Source organism: Staurois parvus, unplaced genomic scaffold, assembly GCF_062004578.1.
Source record: "Staurois parvus isolate SC_StPar_1 unplaced genomic scaffold, SC_StPar_1.0 ptg000894l, whole genome shotgun sequence".
NCBI lineage: Eukaryota > Metazoa > Chordata > Amphibia > Anura > Ranidae > Staurois > Staurois parvus.
Genome location: NW_028318690.1, coordinates 1168010 through 1193744, shown reverse-complemented (window position 1 = coordinate 1193744; position 25735 = coordinate 1168010). Strand labels below are relative to the sequence as shown.

The following is a 25735-nucleotide window of genomic DNA, read 5'->3' as shown; positions in this document are numbered from 1 at the left end:
ACAGATTTCCTGATGTTAAAAGCAGATAAAGGTACTCCCTGTGTAACTTAGATGTCAGCCATTGGCAGCTCATGCGTGACACCTGCGCTTGCTCAGGCCCTTTGAGGAGGCCACGCTATTCGTGAGTCGGCAGGACTATGGGATGAACGACGTCATTCCTCTGTTGCACGTCCTGGAACAAATGCTGTTAACAATGGCTGGTCAGGGTGCGGTAGACGTGGCGCACAGATCTCAACGCCACATGGCCCCTGTGGGGGCAGGACTGGAAGAAGAGGAGGAGGTAGAGGAGGACATTGGTGCTCAGGAATTATTGAGTGAAATGGGTGGTTTTTCCACTCAGCGGACAGGAGTGGAGGAGCAGGAGCATCTGGTAGAGGAGGAGGAAGAGGAGACAGAGGACCTAGACGCACCGTGGCAGTATGCTGTGGAGATGGAGGCAGGGAGTCCCTCGCATTCCTTGGCACAAATGGCCCATAGCATGCTCGGTTGCTTGCGTAGCGACAGCCGAATAATAACCATCAGACAGAGGGATGACTTTTGGCTGTCCACCTTGTTGGACCCTCGCTACCGTTCAAAAATGGTGGCCTTTTTCACACCTGCTGAGAGGGAGGCCAAAATAACGTACTATAAAAAACACCTATGTAGTCAGCTGGTCTCTGCCTGTCTGCGCCAACGTCCATCCTCAGACACTGTGGGCCCTGTGCGCTCGTGTTCCGCTGCCATGGCAGCAGGGGAGGGGTGGGGTGGTAGGAGCAGTGGCAGCTCCACCAGCAGCGGCTGCCTCAGTCTGCAGTCGATGATGAGTAGCTTTCTTCACCAGCGCAGTGAGGAAACTACTAACCAGCCGCAGCAGCAGCAGCAGCATCAGGTGGACCTGGAGCAGGACCTCAAACAACAGGCTTAGGCCTACTTGGACAGCACCCTGCCAACCGAGGTAGACAATCCCCTTGACTACTGGGCAACGAAACTTGACCTTTGGCCCCAACTAGCTGAATTTGCCCTTGAAAGGCTGTCATGCCCGGCCAGTAGCGTGGCATCGGAGCGCGTGTTTAGTGCGGCAGGAGGTATTGCAACTCCGCGGAGGACACGACTGTCCACCCAAAGTGTGGAGAGACTCACGTTTGTGAAAATGAATCAGGCGTGGATTAGTCTGGATTTCAAACCACCAGTTCCTGACACAACTGACTAAATCCGCCATGAATCATGCCCCAAACATGTGCCACTTTCAGGTCTCCTCACACTGCTGGTGTGTTCCATTTTTTGTCATAGGGTGCTGGCAGATTACGGGCCTCCCATAGCTGCTGCCAGGCCCCTAATCTGCCATGGGCCCCTATACCGCCTCCTCATGCTGCTGCCAAGTCCAGAGTCTCTCATGGGTCCCTGTACGGCCTCCCATTGCTGCTGCCTCCATCGCCACACTCTGCCATGTGCCACTTTCAGGTCTCCTCACACTGCTGGTGTGTTCCATTTTTTGTCATAGGGTGCTGGCAGATTACGGGCCTCCCATAGCTGCTGCCAGGCCCCTAATCTGCCATGGGCCCCTATACCGCCTCCTCATGCTGCTGCCAGGTCCAGAGTCTCTCATGGGTCCCTGTACGGCCTCCCATTGCTGCTGTCTCCATCGCCACACTCTGCCATGTGCCACTTTCAGGTCTCCTCACACTGCTGGTGGGTTCCATTTTTTGTCATAGGGTGCTGGCAGATTACGGGCCTCCCATAGCTGCTGCCAGGCCCGTAATCTGCCATGGGCCCCCGTACCGACTCCTCATGCTGCTGCCAGGCCCGTAATCTGTCATGGGCCACTGTTGTCGCTTGTTGGCATATTCCGCTCGTTCAGATGCTCCTTCTCCTGCTACTCCTCTTCACGGATTCCGTCAGCAGTCTTTCTTGGAATCCGTTTCCAAGAGACAACAGTTTGCGAGCACGCACCCGACGGTGCAGAAGCTGAACGTCCTCCTGTCCAAGTTGCTGCTGCCAGGCTCGTAATCTGTCATGCGCCCCTGTACCGCCTCCTCATGCTGCTGCCAGGTCCAGAGTGTGTCATGGGCCCCCGTACCGACTCCTCATGCTGCTGCCAGGCCCGTAATCTGTCATGGGCCCCTGTACCGCCTCCCCATGCTGCTGCCAGGTCCAGAGTGTGTCATGGGTCCCTGTACGGCCTCCCATTGCTGCTGCCAGGCCCGTAATCTGCCATGGGCCCCTGTACCGACTCCTCATGCTGCTGCCAGGCCCGTAATCTGTCATGGGCCCCTGTACCGCCTCCTCATGCTGCTGCCAGGTCCAGAGTGTGTCATGGGTCCCTGTACGGCCTCCCATTGCTGCTGTCTCTATCGCCACACTCTGCCATGTGCCACTTTCAGGTCTCCTCACACTGCTGGTGGTTTCCATTTTTGTCATAGGGTGCTGTATGGCCTCCCATTGCTGCTGCCTCCACCGCCACACTGTGGCTCCACACTCTGGTTTTGGCCCCGTGACTGCCCAAATGAGTGAAGTGTGCGGTGATTCTAAGATCGACGGCACTCATCTGCATGTCATACTGACTGACAGTATTATTTCTCTTCCCCAGCAGACTCCAAGGGCATTTAAATTAAAGGTACAGTGTTCTGCACTAATATTAAGTCTCTCTGAAGCCTAGAAACACCCTTTTTTAAGTTAAATTCACAGCGAATTTATTCGACTCGAATCGAATATTGTCCACGAATTCGCCGAATCAGTCGAATCGAATTTTTCATTTCTTCGCTCATCTCTAGTTGTGACTTAGATGACGTTCAGAGCACATTTTATGCCCAATTCATGCAAAACTCCACGTAATCCCAAGGGGTTCACATACTTTTTCTTGCAACTGTAAATGATCGATGGATGGGGACACAGAAGGCATTTGCAGAAATCCACCTTAAAGGGCTCGTTGAATGACAAGCCAGAATAGATATTTGATTGTGCAGTAGTTTATTAACGTATAGCTGAATAGTAGGCAGATACAGAAATGCACTCACATCTGGCAATATCTGGCAATCTAAGGAAATCCAAGATGGCCGCCGGCCTTCCTGACGGTGGCGTGATGTACACAGCTAGGCTCCTCCTACCAAACTGCGGAAGTCCGGCCCCTTGCCTTGTGGAAATACAGAGGAGGCTTACTCCCAGTACATGGAGGGTGTTGTTGCTGCATGGTACATATTGATATCATATGTAAGTCATACTATGTTAAGGTATGAATTTGCCTTTTTTCTTGTATTCACATGTTGCCATTTGATATATCTAATTTATGTATATTTCTTTTAGATTTTACTACTAAGCCCCTGAAGAAGCGATCATTGTCGCAAAACATGTTGGGCCATTTTCCTGCGACTTAATGTCTCTCAACCCCCCCTTTATAGGATCCATTTGGTGGCCTTTACATCCATAATCATTAATGAATTCCTTATACACGGTGGGCTGTGGGACATTGTCTGCGTTGATAGTGTAACCAGGGGCGGACTGACCATTTGGAAACTCCGGCACTGCCCGAGGGCCCGGGGTCAGTAGGGGGCCCCATGAGATGCCCCTGGTACCTTTTTCACAGGTTTGGGCAAGGACACAGGGGCCCCATGATCCCCTATTGCCCAATGAGTTGTCAGTCCGCCCCTGAGTGTAACTATGATCTTTTAAACTGCAAAATGTTTTTTCATGACTTATTGTCATAATAAAGTACAAATGATTTTACTAATATGCAGATTTTTTGTGCCTTTAAAGTCCATTTGCAACCCTTTCTTGTTTCTTTCCCTCCAATTTTTGACTAATGTAGCAGAATACAATTTGGCCTACATTTATGACTAACTTTGAGTTTACTGGATTTTGTTATAACTAAAAGTAAAAAATATCGTTTTTTTCAAAATTTTCAGTATCTTTAATTTATATCATACAAAAAAAAACCCCATCGGTGATCAAATACCACCAAAAGAAAGCTTTATTTGTGTGAAAAAAGGACATAAATTTTGTTTGGGTACAGCATTGCACGACCGTGCAATTACCAGTTGAATTAGCACAGTGCTGGATAGCAAAAAATGGCCTGGTCAGGAAGGGGGGTAAATCTTTAGGAGGGCACGTGGTTAATTTAAGAGGGTCATGGAGATCTGGTGAGTGCACAATTGAGTTTCAGCACCAAGAGAGCATAGGTTTAAAGGACACATTGAATGGACTTTGATTTTACTTTATGGTTTTTCACTGTATACTTATCACGGTAAATGAGTTGATCATTTATCACATATGATTTTCCATGTTTTTATATATATATATATATATATATATATATAGGAAGCACAGAACTTTATTGCATTTATCACAAAATACTGTTATCCACTTAGATAAGGGGGTATATGGTTCACAATGCTAGCAGCCTCCAAGGAGCAGGAACACCTCAGTAGTAGCATACGTGTAGGATTTTTGTAATGTTTCACCTGCATTGAGGGAGTAATGCAATTTAGTACTTTAACCCCTGGGATGCTGGGAGGCAGGGCAGGGTTTAGGGTCATGTGACCACCGTGACGCGCCATCATGGCGGTCACATGATCGGGAAAGGTCCCGATCAAAAGAGGAGATCAGGACCTTTCCGTGAGTACCGGACATGTGTGCTGGGAGCGCACAAGGCGCGCGCTCTCGGCACATAAGTCCTTTTTTAATAGAACGCAAATGTGTGGCCTCTCGGCGTCTAGGCCCAAACGCCGGGAGGTCACACATTTGTGTGCGGCTGGTGTGAAGAGGTTAAGGTTAACAGATTCCTACAAATCTGATGGACAGATTATATAGTTGCAGCATGCGTGATCTGATTTCCATCCTTTGAAAAAGTCTCCTATGATAAAACGCGCCAAAGGTGAGGATCCAAATCTGGCATGCAAAGAGTGTACCTAATAACAGGGGGGTGGGTGCCAGACTGCTGGTTTAGACTTCTGGGAGGAATTAAACATCCAAGGGACTTGAAACTAGTGTGGTTTTAACACTTTTATGAGTAATTTTTTTGTATTAATTTTCATAAAATGTTTTCGATGTCATAACACAATATTTCAGCCTTTTATTTGTAGCTTTGACTGCGGAGGAAAATAAGAGGACTGTGGGAGGTGAAAGTGTTGAATAAGCGCTGCAGACCTTTAGCCCGGGTTCACACTGATGCGCTGCGGAATTCACAGCATTTTCTGTGCGAATTCCGCACTGCATCAGAATCACATCCCATTCATGCAAACCGCTGCGGGTGTGTATGTTAAGTTAACAACACCCCGAAAGCGGTCTGAAAAACGCAGTGCAATGTGCAGAATCAGATCACATAGGTATGAATACCCATGTGAGCCGATTCTAGTGCGGACCAAAAAAAGGGTCCTGAACGTTTTTGGTGCGGGTGCGGTGCGAATAGAGCCCTACAAAATGTTTGGCTCCAATCGCACCGCACACAAATCGCATGTGATTCGCACAGGAATGCGGTGCGGTTCCTGTGCGAATCACATGCGATGTACCGCACCGCATGTATGTGAACCCAGGCTTATACATAGAAAAGGTCACAAAGTTTTGGGCGAGTTGTGTGTGAAAGCACAGGGTGTGGAATTGTACATTGTCAAAACAGGATTGCACACTGTTGATTTTTAAGAACTGGCTTTTTATTTACTTAGTTACATAAACTGCGCATTGATTTGCAATTTAGATACTGATACTTTAGGGGCAATATTTTGTATATTTTTTTTACATCTTAGAGGCATATAGGTTTATGTAAAGACAATACATTGTTTTATGTTACTTTGTTTCATATTTATGCAGCTAATAGAGGGGCGTGCTTAATTATTTAATATTATTGTAAGCTTGTAACATTATAACAGAAATGAAAAATAACATTCGCCAATATATTTTTTACAGGTACTTATATAGCGCTGTCAATTTATGCAGTGCTTTACATATATATTGTACAGTCACATCAGCCCCTAACCCTCAAGGAACACACAATCTAAGGACCCTAATTTACATTCATACATACACATACTAGGGCCAATTTAGACAGAAGCCAATTAACCTACCAGTGTGTCTTTGGAGTGTAGGGGGAAACACACACAAACTCTAGGCAGTTTGTGACATGGTTGGGATTCAAACCAACAACCGCTAGTGATGCTAGGAAGAAGTGCTAGCCATTTAGCCACTGTGCCACACTTTGGGCAGATAAGGCACAGTGGAAGTTTCTCAGTAATAATGGCAACTGGCATGCAGTGACAGTAACCATATTCAAGCAAAACAACTAGTGTGGGGAAAGCTAAGAAAAAGTGCAGCAATAATATTTAGCACCAAATAATTTTATTTAGAGGAAATGTGTGTCATGGTATCCATCTACTTAAATCTGTTTGGGATTGCAAGCTTTTATGAGCAAGCTCTCCACTGTTGCATTAGAATTTGGTTAATTCACTGATTTGGTTGTGGGAAAAGCACAATGATATTATTTAACCTTCTGTAATAAAAGGTCCTACAGCTCAGATGGATTTTTCTAATTATCAGGTAGTGGATTCTTGCTTCACTTGGATGTTTGCACAATAAGATTGAAAGTGTATAAAAATACATCATTTTGGACTTTTTGCTCACTATGCGTTGATTTCATAATCCTTTTATTAGTATATTTTATTTTTGGCTCGTATTTTATGATAAAAAGTGGAAGTGCTGTTTTTGTTTATGTATTTATGTTTGAGAATTTATAGTATACCAAAAGAATAGAGGCTGCTCACTTAAATGTTTTCTTGGCAAATGCTTTGTATTTTCACTTAACTTAGCAATTAGTATGCAAGGGAAGGGAAATTAAAAGCTGTTAAATAATTTTAAAGTCTCAGCTGAACCAATGATCTGTGAGCCCCAACACTGATAGAACTCTATGAAGAAAGAGAATAAAGGCCTGTGTCCATAGGTTTGTACTTGTGTGAATGGCACCAGTCTGATATACAGTTGGGTTCAAAATAATAACAGTCAGACATCACTAACCTGATCAATCACTGTTTTTGGTAGAAATGATATTTCTACATGGCAAATAATTTACTAGCAGGTGTAGTAGAGTAATAGAAATCCAACAGACCCAACAGTCATGACATGCATGCTGCCAATTCTGTGTAATTGAATCACTAATTGAAAGGGGCATGTTCAAAATAATAGCAGTGTGGAGTTCCATTAGTGAGGTCATTCATTCTTTGAAAAACAGGTGGCAATTATTGCCCTTATTTAAAGAAGGAAGGCAACAAATGTTGTACATGCTGGTTACAGTGCATTTCTCTATGAAATTCTGAGGAAAATGGGTTGTTCCAGACATTGTTCAGAAGAACAGCGTACCTTGATTAAAAAGTTGATTGGAGAGGGGAAAACATATAAAGAAGTGCAGAAAATGATAGGCTGCTCAGCTAAAATGATCACAAATGCTTTAAAATGGCAACCAAAACCTGAAAGACGTGGAAGAAAGCGAAAAACTACCATTCGAATGGATAGAAGAATAGCCAAAATGGCAAGGACTCAGCCAACAATCAGCTCCTGGAAGATCAAAGAAGGTCTAAAGTTACCTGTGAGTACTGTTACAATTAGAAGACGCCTATGTGAAGTCAAGCTATCTGCAAGAAGCCCCCGCAAAGTCCCACTGTTGAAAAAAAGACGTGCTGAAGAGGTTACAATTTGCCAAAGAGCACATTGACTGGCCTAAAGAGAAATGGTGCAACATTTTGTGGACTGATGAAAGTAAGATTGTTCTTTTTGGGTCTAGTGGCCGGAGACAGTTTGTCAGACGACCCCCCAAACACTGAATTCAAGCCACAGTACACTGTGAAGACAGTGAAGCATGGTTGCACAAGCATCATGATATGGGGATGTTTCTCATACTACGGTGTTGGGCCTATTTATCGAATACCAGGGATCATGGATCACTTTGAATACATCAGAATATTTGAAGAGGTCATGCTGCCTTATGCTGAAGAGAAAATGCCCTTGAAATGGGTGTTCCAACAAGACAACGACCCAAAACACACCAGTATATGTTCCAGACCAACAAGATTGATGTTATGGAGTGGCCAGCCCAATTCCCGGATCTTAATCCATTAGAAAACTTGTGGGGTGACATCAAAAATGCAGTTTCTGAGGCAAAATCAAGAAATAGAGAAGAACTGTGGAATGTAGTCCAATCATCCTGGGCTGGAATACCTGTTCACAGGTGCCAGACGTTGGTTGACTCCATGCAACACAGATGTACAGCAGTTCTCAGAAACAGTGCTTATACAACTAAATATTAATTAAGTGATTCAAAGGAAAGCAAAATCTTCAAACATTTTTCAGTTTATATAGTGAATGTTTGAGTTTGTAAAGAAGAATACAAACACTGTTTTTTTTTTTGAACAGTCTAATATTCACTTTTCTTCAATTTTTTAGAGGAACAACACAAATTTGATATATTTTTCTTCATGTTTTGATTTGTAATAGAATGTGTAGTGTTCCCAATGCATTTGTGTGTATGGAAATAAAAGCTATTAGAAGGATTTTGAGCTTTATTCACTTTTTTCAACACACTGCTATTATTTTGAACACAACTGTAAGTGTGAGATGCTTCTCAGATTATTCAGAATTCATCTACAGATTTACCTCCATCTGACCTGCATTTGACCTGATTCAAGTGGGCTTTGTATTCCCATAGACAGGAATGCAAAACCCGCTTGAAACGAACCAGAGCCTGTCTTCAAAAGCCCAATAAGCTGTCACCTTAAATGTTTTAAGCTAGTGAATACTTTTTATTGTAATATAGAGTCTCTCTAAAACAATATTTCACATATAACCTCACAGCTATCTCACAGACAGATAATTCTACTGAATTATGGTACAATGGTCATCTTTATGGTATGGTATGACCATCCATGGGTACCTTAAGACTTTGCGTTTCTAACAAAACAGAAAATCATTTTGACACATGTGAAATCCTATGTTATTTATATACGGTAGCTGTAACCTGAAACACAACTGCTCAGTAGTAGGAAGACCAATGCCATTGTTTTCCAGAGAAGCTGATTCTTAAGCAATATGAATATCAGCTGCTGACAAAACAAGAGGCCTTTTGTAATGTCATGGGATCAGGCATTGGTCCTATGAAAACAAATATGTTATACTTGGAAATAATTTTAAAATGTGGAGTCTGTACTCCATTAGCCTCATCCCAAGTGTTCCTTATCATATACAACCTTAGCTGTTCTTAAAGTGAAACTTCATCTAATCATTTTCTTGATAGAACAGGGAAGGGTACCTCTATAATGTTTCTTTGACTGCCTGGCTCTTCAAGAGGATTTCCTCACTAAACTGTTGTCACCAGGATGAGAAGGAACCATAGGATATCAACAACACTGGGGGAAGGTTAGAAACTTTAACAGGTTTATAACAAAAAGTTTGCTCTCTGTACACCTTTGTGATTTGGACGGGGAAATAAAGAGCAATACAAACTTGACAGGAGTTCTAACCCTCTTTCACTCTATTGAACATAAAGTTTTTTTTTTCCTGTAATGAGAGTTAACCTACAATACTGTACATAATAAAATGAGCCTTGGATAAGCTAAGACAATGCTATTCAGCCACAGCACAGTGGGCATGGGAATTTCTTAAATATGGATACTGCCAGGATTCTATCTAGCTGTGCAACATATGAAGTAAAGATCTGCTGTCCAGGAAAGTCAAGTAGAAATTACAGCCACTGAATTTCTCCACAGGAGTCTCTAAATGTTCAAAGAAACCAGTGGAAAATTTAGCCCAGCAGGGTCAACCATAACTAAAATATCATTAGGATTACCCTTTATATTGTGGAGATACTTCACTTGTTGCCCCATGCTAGGATGTAAACTAAGCCAACCATATAGCAATGGTTATAACTATGGTGTACGGTGAATTTTATGTAATTTGCCAGAGTATCCTGAAACTACACAACAGGTTCTCAACAATCGGTATTCATACCCTTGGGGGTAATTCTGATGGATTTAGGGGTACATTTATAAATTTGTCATTGTAAAACACTGTATCTACTAAGCTCAGGGACATTCGTTTTGCAAAAATGAACAGCCTCTATTCCTTTAGTAAATCGCCCCATTGACTTTGACACATTAAAATTAATGGGGCTTCACTTGCTTCAGAAATGCAAAACGGAAAGCACATTTGTAAATCACAATGCTGTTCTTTACAAAAAAAAAATCACATTTGTAAACAGTATATCAGCGGTAAAGTCATAGCTCTGCTTTATAAATGAATCCCTTAGTGTTAAGAAACCTTGGTCTAAAATTGTGAGATTCCTAAATAATATGTCACTTCTTCAGAGATAACCTGCACTTCAAAAATTTTAAATACTGTATATGAACCACAAAAGCTGGAATTTGATTTAAAAAAAACAGAGCATGAAGAGGATCTCACAAAGTTAAAAAAATATAAAATAATGTACATATAAAATAATATAATGTACATGTTACTGTTATAAATAAAGTGGAGTTGGGATTTACCAAAACTGGAAAGTGCAAAATCTGGTGCAGCTGTGCATTTATAGGTAAAGTTGATCCAGGGAATATCCGATTGCCTCTCGTGGGATCAGGAAGGAGTTTTTTGCCTTCCTCTGGATCAACTGTGGGTATAGGATTATAACTTTTTTTTTTTTTTAATAGTTGAACTGGATGGACTTTTGTCTTTTTTCAGCCAGACTAACTATGCAGTTGTGTATGGTAGCCAATCAGTTTCTAACGTCAGCTTGTTCATTTAAAGTGTTACTAAACCCACAACAGTAAAATCAATCTGTGTATGCAGTAAAGCATGCTTATTATAGTCACTGTGGGATCTAGGGGGTTAATCCTCCGCATTGTGTAAGCATGCTGTTTCATCCTGTTTTCTCTGATCCTCCCCTTCTTCTACTGTCCCCAATCCATCTGCTGATAGAACAGAGCCTTGGGGGAAAACTGCACCTGCTCAGTTTGGTGTGTTTTGCTAGAGAGTTTTTTTTATTGGGAGAGTGCATGTGATCAGCACAGTGCCAATTAGTGCTGTCCAGACAGAGGATCAGGGGTTATGCATCCTCCTAGGGCAGAAAGAAAACTCTTCCTACAAGCTTTAACCAGTGCTCTGCTGGACACTGATAGAAGTCACAATACTGCTATATACTGCTGATGAGAAAAGGTATTTAGCAGTTTATATTACTAAAATAATCGCATTTCCATGTTCTGTGTACTGTGGGAGACCAGATATAGTGAATGCAGGGTCCTGGGTTTAGTAACACTTTAAGTTTTGACAAAAGAAAAAAATTAAAAACCTGGAAGCTGATTGGTTTCTTTGCAGAGCTGCACCCTATTTTGCACTCTCCAGTTTTAGTAAATCAACCCTATTGCATGCTCAGGGTTGGCCACTAAGTACAGCACTTATTCAAAGGTACAATAAAAGGTAGAATATATTAAACAGTGGTATTAGTTCATGTTTTACCTCATATGTGATTATCTGTTGCTCAGTTGTCTACAAAGCAAGCAATGAAAATACAGAATTAGAATGTATAGCAAACAAAAATGTTATAATATGGCAAATGAGACTTTGAAATAGGAAAAGCAATACTAAACAATATAATAAACGTGTGCACCAGGGCACACTGAAGCACAAACAAGTAAAACATTGTGAGTATCTATTTGTCTGTAAAGTAATTATCTGTAAAGTAAATAAAATCAGTTTCACAAGGAAGTAACAAAATATTTTTATTTTTGGCTCAAAGAAGTGTGCTTGAAAAAGATTGGCAGCAATAAAGAAATACACACCCATGTTTCTGCAGCTATGGAGCCAACGTGATAATAAGTCTACTGTTCCTTTCATTGATAACATCTCGGAAATCAAACATTATGTGAATAGATTTTCATGAATCTATAAAACGTTGTATCACTGGAAAACAAGTGTGTGAGGTCCACTAAAATTAAAGTGTATGCAAAAGAAAACCTTTCATTTTAGATAGATTAGGGTGGTGTTAGACCCTCTGCTAAGTCTTTGATTTCTTTCTGTATCTCCACTGGGAAGACTCACCCATCTATTCGTCTTGTGACCCTTGTCTTCAAGACAGAAAGTGTGGGCAAAGCAAAATGTTATAGTTGTCACCAGAGCAAGAGGTGATTGGATATCTTCTAATAGGGACCAAAGTTCTCTTGTGAATGATCTAAGATGAAAATTCCCCCTACTTTGGTGAGATTTCCTGTTGCGTCTTCAGGACAGAAAGGGAAAAGAAATCTCAGTAGTAGAAGAGAGACAGCAAGAAATAACTTATAGTTTCAACTACACATATACCTTCATAAACTGAAATCTATAGTCACATTATAGACTTTCCTATTATAACTTCAGCTTTGTAATAACAATACAAACAATAGTTATTCTTGACAATCGAATAGACACTTAAATGAAATAACTCCTTTCATGTATGATGTGTTGCCTGTCTGCTGGCCATCTCCTTCCACAAATTCCTGGAATCTCCTGCATGTTTTGCAGCTCCTCTTCTTCAGTTTACTTTCAATTTCCAAATGTTATGTACCTGATGGTGGAACCTGAGACGTAGAGAAGGGCCTCCCTTGCGGCTCTGGCTCAGGGGCCCTGGTAAAGGGACAGGGAGCACCAGAGCACAGAGGTGCATGAGTACCTGATGGATTCCCATGGAACAGATGCGCATCAGGCATGCAGGAGTGGCTGGAGGATGGCGTACTGACAGAAGTGCTGGGTTGGTTAGGTAGCCAGCACTCAGGTAGACGTGCAGGTGCAGGATACTGGCAGGGTGAGCCGGTAGAAGCAAGATCAGGGTAAGCAAGGTCAGGTGGTCCAGTTCAGCAAAAAGAGGGCAAGTCAGACAGAATCGGCAGGCAGAAGGATAGTCCAAAGGGCAGGCAGAGGTCGAGGCAGGCGGCGTTTTAGTGACTTCAATGACAGGTCGGATCAGCAGTAGTAAGACAGATAGCAGGATACACAGGAACACAGGGTAAAGACCAAATGGCATTGAGGCAGAGCCCCATCTTATTTTAAAAAGCCCACCTGGTGTCAAAGTGCCATCTCGAATGCGCACCCACGTGCCGTTGCGTGCACGACCACACATGCACCCCCGCCAACCGGCTGTGAACAGGGCCGACAGGAGCCCTACGCCCGCGCACAACTGACACCACAGGACTATATATCCCATGGTACCTTAGATTCCTGTACTGGCTCCTTCTTCTGAAACTCCTCTTCTCATCACCTCTGTAGTTCAGAAGGCAGGCTCTGGGAAATGTGTGACACAGAAGTCCCTACTAACAGAGTACCCTGAATATGTGTCACAGAATTCAAAGAAGTAAATGTGAAGGGATCTTCACAAAGCCTTTTGTTCAGATTAATAGGAGAAGTCTAAAAATATTTAAAATATAAGGAGGAAATAAATATATGGTTTTAAATTTTGACCACAGATACACGTTAATCGAAACGCAGTTTGCAGGTTATTGTCTGTTTGCAGTCTGTTGTTTGCCACCCTGAATTTGTTTCTGCTTTCAATCCTATACATGACACTAATTTGACAGCACAATACACAAAGGGCATATAAGAGCATTGCTACTGTATCATGGGAGCTTAGTTTTTTTTCTGGTTTGGGTCTGCTCAGCTGCAAAACAACAGTGGTTGATTGATTAAACACTAGAGGCTGTTCACCCAGCAAAGTAAATGTTCACATTAAAAAGTTTTAGAAAAGGGAAATTAAAAAAATATATTACTAGTGTACAAGTGGGAATTCAAAGAGAACACAGCTTCACCTCATTTACTACATTCACTCTGACATGTGAACAGACTCGACTCGTTACATAAACCAATCCCAATGGTTGTTTGACATGCAAAAACCTCTTTGTAGCAAAGGGTTGATTTACTAAAGGAGTAGAGCATGTTCACTTTCCTTAGTGGATATGGTAACACTTATGTTCACTTTCAGTACCCAGTCATGTGCAAGACAGAAAGAGAAAATGGGTGTTTTTATTTTCTGTGATTTTCCTTCACTTGCTGTCTCTGTGACACCAGGACAAGAAAGTGGAAGAATTAATATTATTATACAGGATTTATATAGCGTCAACAGTTTGCGCAGCGCTTTACAATGTAAGGGAGACAGTACAATTACAATACATTTCAGTACAGAAGGAATGTGAGGGCCCTGCTTGTGGAGCTTACAATCTAAAGGAAGGGGGAGGTGATACGAAAGGTGATAGCTGAGTGGGATGATCTGGTGGAGGTGATTCAAGTACAGTTCTTAGGTGGAGGTGGAGGTGGAGGTGGGGTAGGCTTCCCTGAAGAAGTGAGTTTTCAAAGATTGCCTAAAGGCAGACAGGGTAGGGGCTGACCGGACATGCTGTGGTAGGGAGTTCCAGAGGATGGGAGAGGCTCTGGAGAAGTCCTGAAGGTGACCGTGGGAGGAGGTGATGAGGGAGCTAGAGAGGAGGATATCATGGGAGGAGCGGAGTGGGCGATTTGGGCGGTATCTGTGGATGAGGTTGGCGAATGAATGCTTGTCACCAGGATATGCACTCAGAGTGGAAACTTGTATGAAATAGTGACTTCCTCCTACCTGAAAAGCAAAGAGTTATGGGAGGCAAAGCTTATGTTTAAGCCCCTGGTCACATCGGGTGCGACTTGGCATGCAATTTGCATGCCATGTGACTGGCAAATCGTATGTCAAGTAGCACCCTATTGTCCGCTATTAGAGTGGTCATATCGGTGCGGTGACGATTTCTATAGTGTATGTACTATTTTTGTTGCGATTTGCATACACATCTGTGCCAGATGTCTTGAAAATCGCAATGAAATTGGCAGGTCACCCAATTTTTAAATTGTGCGACTTCACTGTAAGTGAAAATCGGCTTTGATGTGACAGAAGTGTAAAGTGTCATTAAACCCGCATCATTAACTGCTTCCCGTCCGCCCTATGGCAGAAATACTGCTACAGGGTGGCATGGGTGCACAAAATCACGTATATATATATATATATGTATATATATATATATATATGTGAGTTTGCATTTCAGGATAGGGGGAGCATGTGAGGCGTGCGTATGCCCTACCCATGCCACCATTCACGTGGGAAAAAAAGGACGTAAATTTAATTTGGGTGCAGCATTACACGACCACGCAGTTGTCAGTTAAAGAAACGCAGCGCTGTAACACAAAAAATTACCTGGTCAAGAAGGGAGGTAAATCCTCAGGAGGATTTAAAAACTAAAGGAGTGGTTAAAAACTAAAAAATTATATGCTGCATTACATGTTTGTAATACTCACTCAGTCACTATGGGATTCGTTTTCTGTATTCTTCAAAAATTTTGGTTGCTCCTGCTGTTCTCTATCTCCCCCTTCTGTCCATGTCCCCACTGTAAATGGGAATTTTGCACAGCAGTTGACAGCTAGTCCACATGCTCAGTTTTTAGTGTATTTTCTACTCTGAGTATTTCATTCCTATTACATCTGAGCAGCCATGTGACTATAGAATGTGGGCATATATACAGGGGTGTGACATAGCCTGTGACTGGCAGAAATCTGCCAACACCAAGATTAATTTCAAATATATAGTTATATGAGAATTTAAAACAGTGTATTGATATTAATTATTAATCATTTTTACTCGTTATCCCAAAGGCTGATTTTTTATATTGAACAAGTGACCAGTAGCAGAGGACTAGAAACTCCTCCTGCCCATGTCCTACAGACAGGCTTGGAAAGAGTTGGGACATGCAACATTCGACAGCGTATATTGATTAGGAAGAATGTATTTTTTTTTTAAATTAAAATAATTACAGTGCCACCATCCACATACAGAAAGAGGTGGTATAACATTATTTACATAATGTGTGTTTAGTATCACTTTGATGTCTGTGATTACTTTGAATATCTGTACTGTCCCACAGAAATTAGATTCTCCCTTTTTAAAGTATGTGAACGTCATTTATCACCGTGACTTTGTATCCAATTTGAAAACTAGAGACTATTCTTATTTCAGTTTGTACAACTTGATAAATAAGGCCCATACTCATTTACTTAGATTGTTCAGCAACCAAGAAGCTCTGTTGCACCAGTTTGTTCTATGTAAAATAAACTTTTTTTGCTGCAGTGTAAAATAACATTGTCAAAGCTGAATTGAACAAGCTGAAGTTAGAAGCTGATTGGCTACCATACACACCTGTACCAGATTCTGAGTGCTCCAGTTTTAGTAAATCCTACCTATTGCATGCTCAGAGCTTGTCACTAAGTACAGCACATACACAAAGGTACAATAAAAAGTAGAAAATAATAAATAATGAAATCAGTTTGTGTTTTACCTCATATGTCACAATTTGCTGCTCAGTTGTCTACAAAGCAAACAATGAAATGCAGAATTAGAATATTTAGCAAAATATAATTTTATAGTATCAATCTTTTAAATAACAATTACAATGCAAATAAACAATATAATAATGTGTGCAACATTGTATACTGCCAAACTAATGAGGAACTGTTTTTTAGTATCTATTTAAAGTATCTGTAAAGTGATTAAAAGCAGTCTTACAAGTAAGCAATAAAATAAAATATGTACAGTATTTCCTTAAAGTGGTTCTAAATAAAATATGTATTAAAGTGGCTGGGCGGCAAGTGGTTAATAATGCTGGTAGCATTAGCCGTGTAGAGTCATGTTAAAAACCCAATGTTTTCAGCATTTTTTTTTTGTGTTTTTGCATTAGCATTTAGCCACGTTTTTGTTTTTTAGCATTTAAAAGAAAAAAAATTGCTAAAAAAAGTCCAAAAACACTGCTTTGCCATGTTTTGCTGCATTTTTCAGCGTTAGAGTGTTTTTACAGCTAAAAAAACTACTCTAGAAACCTACTAATTCTGAAGGGTTTTTTTTCAGCCAAAAAACGCTGATTACAGCCTATGTGTGCATGGACACATAGGATAACATGCCGGGGTTTACTGGCTGTAGAAAAAAATACCGTGTGCTCCCTGATGAGAGATACCCTAAAAATCTGGCACAGTTCTAAGTACTCCAGCAAGTTAATATCACTGTATCCTTCCCTACTGATGAATAACGAGTAACACACTTTTACCATAGGACTTGAATCCCCAACCACTTTTAATTGATGGATGACATGGCTTTACTGGAGCCTGCTCCCTTCTTGAGAAGTGTTCAATTTTCACATGGCCCTCTATCAGAGATGAATCTTAAGCTTCTCTATCTGAATTTTTTTCGTACATACAACTCAGACTTTGGGTCACATTACTCATTCATGAAAATGACCTTTCCAGAAAACGGACCACTTTTGAGAACATCTCCAACTACACACCCTTATCACCCAAACTTATTTCTATAGTTTACTCTCATCTTAACCATGTACCTTTACCAACCACACAAATGGGAGGAAGACTTAAAGGCCAGCAAGACAGAAGGACTGGTTATAGACCTGGTCTACAAGCGCTATCTGTACCATCCATGTTACTACTGTTAAGTCTGCCTTTAAGGTATTAACTAATGGTACTTAGTACACTCTAGACTCACACACATATCTAGAACTCTGAGGGCGTTGCTTCAGTGGTTGTCAGACTGTCAGACACATCCTAAACACTTGGTGGACCTTCCACTGCTTAGTTATTTCTGGACGAGGGTCTTTATACCTTTGAACAAACTAATCAACAAGCAGATCCCTAGAGACCCATGGTTAGCTCTATCACACTTTAAACCTTCAAACCTCATAAAAATCCTTTTTAACTTAGCCACTTCTTAGCCTCTAAATTGACAATAGCTTGGGCATGAAAAACACAATTCACATTAGTTTCTGAAGTTGAAACCTTTTTTGTGAATGAAAAACTGACTACTATCCTCACAAATACACCAGGAGCCTGATTACTCTGTAAGGAACCCTTTTCGGAAATTGGGAGCCATGCCTCTCCATAGCCGTACTTCTTTTCATAACTCACCTACTAATCTTTTCCCCCTGACTGTATTTTCCCTTTCTTTCATCGCCTTCCTATCTTTTTATTTGCACCTCCAAACTACATTTCTGTGTGTCTTCCCAGTACCTATTTTTTTTCCAAACATACTTTAAATACTTCCTAGCTTGGGAATTGAAAGCTTAACAAGGATAAAACCAAATCCATCCTCTTCCACCCTCCTCTCCCTTCCCCCTCCCTAAACTTCCACTTTTGTTCTTTATTCCTAGCCATTTCCCTCTTCTCCAACTAAACCTGGGAATACTGGATCTTAAGATATAACAATTTTTTGACTACTGAATTTCTGGATGCATTTAATAACCACAAGACATGTTTTTTTATTTGCATTGCCTTATTTACTAACCATCTGTACTTTATAAAATGTGCTATTTAAATTTTCAGTTTCAAAACTTTTTGTAACTAAACACATGCTGCTTTTTCTGCTAAAACCTAATAAAAATGGCCCTCCCTTTCCAACACCCCTGCAGCACTGATCAATGTTATCTGGCAGGTCGGTCCTGCACTGTGTAGGACACAGCTAGTAGATGCAAAGGCAGGGGAGGTGTCTGCCCCAGCTGCATTCTCCGCAGCACAGCATCCAAAGGGGGTGCCTCTTCTGCCTCTGCCTTGACCCAGCCCTGAACAGGTATAATTGAACAGGTGCAATGGGAATACTGTGGTTCTGCAAGGTGAGATTCAGCTGCAGGCATTGCTAAGAATGGTGCTGTCAGTGCATGTTTCTCGCTCTGGGCTCCATAGTTTTAAGTGCTTTCTTCCCTGGGACCAGTCCAGACACATGCTTGTGTGAGCAGCACTGAAATAGGAGTACAGTGCCTGTTGGGCTAGCTGACAACTTGCTCCAATAATTTGAGGATAGATGAGTTTTCAAGGACCCATGCTGAACAAATTCCCATCCTGAATGCCATATCATCATGTACAGCTGCTTGTACAATATCCAATCTGATTGTACAATCTCCTTTAGATCTGCAATCAACTATGTAGTGCAAAGGCCTACCTGATTTGATACAAATTGATTAGTTTGCCTAGGTTTTTCCTCAAATTACATAGGTTTTGGTAATCTAAAGGAGAGATTGTACAATCAGATAATAGAGTGTATGGCCAGATTTATCCTATGCCCTGAGCTCAACTGATCTTAAATTGGCTGGCTCTGGAGCTTCACAAAAATGTTTACTTACAGACTTTAATATACAGAAGAAAAACACCACTTTTTTCACAAAAAGTACATAAATTGACCATGCCAATCATGTCACACCTCCATAATCATACCTAGTGTACTATCCTGCATGGGGCTTACATGTTCTCCCCATGTTTATGTGGTTCTCCACTCTCTAGTTTTGACTCCCACAGTGCAAGCAAACTACCTCTGAAAATCAGTCCAATTGTACATGGGTGTATAGGGCAGGCAGGTGACACTTCCTCCATGTTCCCTCCCCATTGGGCACCAAGTTTGGGTCATACGGGGGCCTACCTCAGGTAGGTTCCTTTAGGCTAAGCTAGGCACCTTCAGCAGGGTCACTGCCTCACACATGGGGTACCTTTACTGTGTATTGTACACCAGGTACACTCATACCTCTAAACTGTTCTCCAGTTAATTCTCACATTCCCGTGTCAATGTACAACTTCACTGTAACTTGTTGCATTTAAGAGTGACACGCTGAGCTTATGTCCACTCCACCAGTCCAGCGTATCTCAATTACCTCACTCTCAGTAGCAGAATGGAACTCCAGTGTGGACCTAGCACGGACTCCATGCATTCAGTTACTTAACTCTTCCCCTGCCGTACACAGTGTACAGGCTGGGAACCTCTGAGCACTGATCTGCTCCCTTTGCTATGGGAGATGGACTGCCAGGGGAGATATCCTTATGCCTCATGGGACCACAAGCTGAGATCTCTCAACCAGTTACAATGAATGTGAAAATAAGTATCCTAAATAACACATTTAAAATACATCTGCACTGCATGAGTTAACCAAGTTAACCAAACTGATATAAACGATAATGTAAATTAACCACTTGCTGCCTGCCCACAGTACTTTGACTGCAAGCAGGCAGCACAGCCAGGCACAGCGGCATACAATCCTGTGACTATGACCTGTTCACTGGAAACAGCAGATCACAGCGCTGAGTACCCGGCCACTCATATCATGTGATCGCTATGACCATTTATTGTGATCACATGATTACAATGTAAACAAAACAGTCATGAATGGTTTTCATTCACTGCTGTGAAGCTGTGATTGGCCCACAGCTATCACATGGTATCTGACACCCTGTACCATGTGATTAGCTGTAGCCAAACACAGAATGTCAACAAAAAGCAAGCTGTCATAATTGGAAAGCCATTCATGACAGTTAACTATTGCTTTTAACATTGATCACATCCATATATTATTGTTTTATAATTATTATATACTACTCATAGCATGCATGAAGGTAAAACATACCTTCAGCCGTTAGAACCACTTTAAGAAAGAAATGAGATAAGCCATCAGTACATCAGGACTGATACATTTTCAGATATAGATATGCCATAGTTTGTAGACTTTATAACTTTCACACAAAAAATATATACACCAATTTGGGTTACTTTTACCAAGGAAATGTGTTTTTTTAAGTATTTATGAAGAGTATTTATTTGCAAAATTTTAAAACAGAAAATCAGAAAAATGTGTTTATTTTCAAAATGTTCAGTATTTTATATAGCAAAAAATAAAAAAAACCCACTGGTGATTAAATACTACCAAAAGAAAGCTCTATTTGTGTGAAAAAAATCTAAAAATTTAATTTGCTTACAGTTTTGCATGACTGAGCAATTGGCAGTTAAAATAACACAGTGCTGATTAGCAAAACATGCCCTCTTCATACGGGGTAAAACCTACCGGAGGTGAAGTGGTTAATGGAGACACCTAGGTATTGTATTTGTATTTGTTAGTCAGATCCAAAGCAAGATAATACCAACAAACAAAAAAGGGCAGATTTTTAAAATCTTTTAAAGGTACAATCATTCTAAAATCAGCAATCAAATCGGCATGTCTTTTGGGCACACAGTGATGCATGTTGCTCTCTTTGGTGGATCAGCATAAGGTCTGGTACTTATGGAGCCTGGTCCTATCATTAGTTCTCTAGGGCACTGTTACTTGGTAAATCTATTATTTAACCAGTTGCCGACCGCAGATAGCTGAATGACGGCTACACAACTGTGACCGGCCAGTTCTGGGAGGGCATCATATGACGTCCTCCCAGAACGCGCACCCGGCGATCGCCGTGATCGTTGTGTCCTACGGACACAGCTGATCACGTGATGTGGTAAAAGGCCAATCACAGCGGCCTTTTACCACGTGATCAGCCGTGTCCAATGACACGCTGATCACAGGGAAATGCAATTGCCGGTTCTCGGCTGCACTTTCCTCACGCTGTCAGATAGTGAGGAAAGTACTGCCGAGAACCGGCAGTTGTCAGAGCAGGGATCAGCACCGATCATCAGGGCACTGATGATCAGTGCCCTGATGATCGGTGCCCAGCAGTGCCACCCACCAGTTCTGCCCACTTGTGCCCAGCAGTGCACCCACCTGTGCCCAGCAGTGCAACCACCTGTGTCCAGCAGTGCCACACACCTGTGCCCAGAAGTGCCATCCAGAAGTGCCACCTATCTGTGCCCAGCAGTGACACCCACATGTGCCCACCCACCTGTGCCCACCAGTTCCACCCACCTGTGCCCACCAGTGCCCATCAGTGCAGCCCAGCAGTGCTGCCAGTCAGTGCCACTAGTCAGTGCCCAGTGGTTGTGCCAGTCAGTGCCCAGCAGTTGTGCCAGTCAATGCCTAACAGTGCCGCCAGTCTATACCTAGCAGTGCCGCCAGTCAGTGCCCAGCAGTGATGCCAGTCAGTGCCACCTATCAGTGCTGTCTATCAGTACCCATCATCAGTGCCCCCTATCAGTGCCACCTATCAGTGCTGTCTATCAGTACCCATCCTCAGTGCCACCTATCAGTGCCGCCTATCCATGCCACCTCATTAGTGCTGCCTATCAGTGCCGCCTTTCAGTGCCCTATCAGGGTCCATCAGTGCTGCCTCATCAACGCACATCAGTGAAGGAGAAAAATTACCTACTTGTAAAATTTTATAATAGAAACAAAGAAACTTTTTTTGTTTCTTTTCCAAATTTTTTGCAATTTTTTTTCATAGCGCAAAATGTAAAAAACCCAGCGATGAGTAATTACCACCAAAAGAAAGCTCTATTTGTGAGAAAAAAAATGATAAAAATTTCATATGGGTACAATCTTGCATAACCGCGCAATTGTCAATCAAAGTGCGACAGCGCTGAAAGCTGGAAATTGGCCTGGTAAAGAAGGGGGAATAAGTGCCCGGTAGGCAAGTGGTTAATGTGGTTCCACCATCTCTATAGAGGTTGTTCCTTGCTTTGGGTCTGCTTTAGCCTACTACATCCTCCTCTTTTCTTACACTGGTATGCAGCCTTGGGAACATCATGTTTCCCTCTTTTAGACGGCATGTAGCATCTGTTAATAGTGTTGATTGGGTTTGCCATTTACTTATTATCTGAAGATCTCCCGAAGAAGTGACCAATCATGAAATTTTTTTGACCAGTTCATACATGCCACAGACACAAAGTCTCAATATACTGAAGACTACAGGCAGTCCCTGAGTTACATACATCCAACTTACAAACTGAGAGAGATAACAGGAAGTGAGAGGAAATCTACCTCTAGGAAAGAAAATTCAATCCTGTAAGAGTTGTCATGGGAAAAAGGTGTCTCCACTGAAGTTTGATCACCAATCCTTGTTTCCACGAGAACCAAAAATTTTCAAAATCCAATTGTCAGAGAGACAGAAAGTGAGGTGAAATCTTCTGTACAGGGGCACAGGCAGCAAAACAAACATTACAGGGGTGTTAACCCTTCCCTGTACTATCCAAAAAACTTACAAATTATTTTTTGGTACTTAAAAATGTACCTGTTCCAACTTACATACAAATTCAACTTAAGAACAAACCTAGAGAACCTATCGTGTTTGCAACACGGGAACTGCCTGTATTATTTTGGGTCAACTTCTTTATTTTGTGCATAAGTACATTACGATTCTACAGTTGGTTTTGGGCTGTTAGGGAGAATAATAATAGGGTGGAACCAATGCCCTTTATGGAATATCATTAGGCATAGGTTTCATTGCTGATTTTAAAATGATTTTATCTTTTTGTACGCAATAAAATGTTGTTTTTATTCTATATTTGTGGTTGTAAATTTATTCCTGAGAATATATGCACTGTTAAAAATCCCATTTTCTTGCCTGTTTTTGTTTGTCAAAATTTCATAAGTCATTGGCCTACTAGACCACATTTAATACACATTACAATGATGTCTTGTTCGAGTTTGTAAAACTACTTTTAAACCTAAGCAATGTGGTTTGCATTTACAGAAATTGCAGCTTACAAAAATTGGAAACTACCAACTATTACAGTGGTGTACATGGTGCATAACCACCAGAAATAAGAACAAAATATTATGTTTGGGGCTTCTAGTATGTATCTACAGCAACCTTTTTAAACTGGGGTGCCTTCTGGGTTCTTCAGGGGTGCCTTGGAAAAAAGCCTAAATTACCATAAATGATCCAATTATTTTTGTGGGAAAGAGTACAAGGCCACAGATAAAGAATCTCCATTCAACAAGAGAATTGCCACATTCCAGGCAAGGCAATACCTGTCAAGAGGCAACATGAATTTATTGTGTGGCATTATTTCAGCCCTTTTCTGTCTGGGTTTTGCAGGGGTGCCTTGGAAAAATAAAAAAAAACTGCCCAACAAGCCAGCAGATGGACAAAGCTTGCATTTTTTGTTACACAAAGCCACAGGCTTTATTGTTTGACATTACAGCCTTGGACACAGTGCAGGCCAGCTGCCAGCATCCTAACACCCAGAGAAATCATAGGTTAATGAGGTGGACATTGGGTGTCCAAAGACATCCTTGTTTGTACCTCCCATGCTCCTCTATGTCAGCACTTGCATCATGTTAGCTGAGTGTGAGAGAGAAACTAAGGGAGAAAAATGCTGGAATTCTAGGTGTATTTGCTTTGTAAGAATAAATCACCTCAAATATTGAGCATCCTATCTGCGTGGGTGCTGCTCAGGGGTGGACTGACAACTCATGGGGCCCCCGGGCAATAGGGGATCATGGGGCCCCTGTGTCCTTGCCCAAACTCAAAAAAGCCTATGAAAAAGATACCAGGGGCATCTCATGGGGCCCCCTACTGACCCCGGACCTTCGGCAGTGCCGAGTTTCCAAATGGTCAGTCCGCCCCTGGTGCTGCTGCATTATGTAAAACTATTAGATTCATTTTTCACATTATAGAATGGGGTAGCTTGAGAGTGTGCAGAATTTTAAAGGGTGCATTGGCTGAAAAAGGCTGAGAAACACTGATTTACAGTATCTTAACAAATCACCTAAACCATAAATATGGTATACGTCTGTTCTATTTAATAAACAGTAACAGCAGTAAATTAATGGTCATTACACTGAAAAAATTGAACAAACTCAAAACTGTTATACTTTCTGATACATCATGTATACCTAATTTAGTCTATTTTAAAACCCACATATTTACATTTGCAGATCATCTGAGTAGTTCAGTAAAATAGTAGCCCAGAAGACTATTATCAAAGAACAGTATATCGATATGAAGTCCATAATCCCAGTAACTTCAGTTGTATCTACCTTACTTATGGGAAATTTTAACCATCCACTCATAATTTCACATACACAAAGTTAAAGTAAACACATACCATAATTAATCTGATGAATTAAATCTTCCAGGACAAGAATAAAAGTTAAGTCAGTTTGGTGATCAGTGGATCCTTTCTTCTTCTCATTCTGTGAGCTGCAAGCTGTCTGAAAGGCACTTCCTATCAGTAGGAGGAAATGTTTAACCCAGCTTGATATAATACCAGGTTACTTTCTTGCATTAGGAAATCTGCATATAATATTCTAACTGGATTGTGCTGGAATAATGGATGTTCTAATGTATGACCAAATTTAAACTCTAGTTTTGTTGAGAAAACTGTCCCCTTTAAGCTGGCCATACATTAGCAAATATTCACGTGAATGTGTACAGTTGCAAGAAAAAGTATGTGAACCCCTTGGGATCACGTGGAGTTTTGCATGAATTGGGCATAAAATGTGCTCTGAACGTCATCTAAGTCACAATAGAAGAACAGTCTGCTGAACATAATACTAAACAAACATTAGATGTTGCCATGGTTTAATTGCACATAACATGTAAACATTCACAGTGCAGGGAGGAAAAAGTATGTGAACCTTTGGACTTAATAACTGGTTGACCCTCCTTTGGCAGCAATAACGTCAACCAAACGTTTACTGTAGTTGCAGATCAGACCTGTACAACGATCTGGAGTAATTTTGGACCACTCCTCTTCACAAAACTGTTTCAGTGTAGCAATATTCTTGGGATGTCTGGTGGGAATCGCTCTCTTAAGGTCATGCCACAGCATTTCAATCGGGTTGAGGTCAGGACTCTGACTGGGCCACTCCAGAAGGCGTATTCTGTGCTGTTGCAGCCATTGTTTTGTTGAATTACTTGTATGCTTTGGGTCATTGTCCTGTTGCATCACCCATCCTCTGCGGAGCTTCAGTTGGCGGGCAGATGGTCATACATTTTCCTGCAAAATGTCTTGATAAACTCTGGAATTCATTTTCCCATCAATGACAACAATCTGTCCAGGCCCTGAGGC

At 41.6% G+C, this 25735-nt stretch overlaps 1 protein-coding gene across 1 annotated transcript in view; it reads right to left on the bottom strand.

The window, feature by feature from the left end:
• The window catches only part of LOC149442360 (uncharacterized), a 59359-nt gene extending 34475 nt beyond the window's left edge, over positions 1-24884 (bottom strand). Inside the window, exons 1-3 of the mRNA XM_089656178.1 lie at positions 24770-24884; positions 16314-16343; positions 11458-11487 (exon numbers count right to left, since the gene is read on the bottom strand). Of these exons, the coding sequence (XP_089512304.1) occupies positions 11458-11487; positions 16314-16343; positions 24770-24772 (63 nt within the window). The 5' untranslated portion in view covers positions 24773-24884. The remainder of the gene's footprint in view (positions 1-11457; positions 11488-16313; positions 16344-24769) is intronic.
• Positions 24885-25735: the final 851 nt, after the last annotated feature.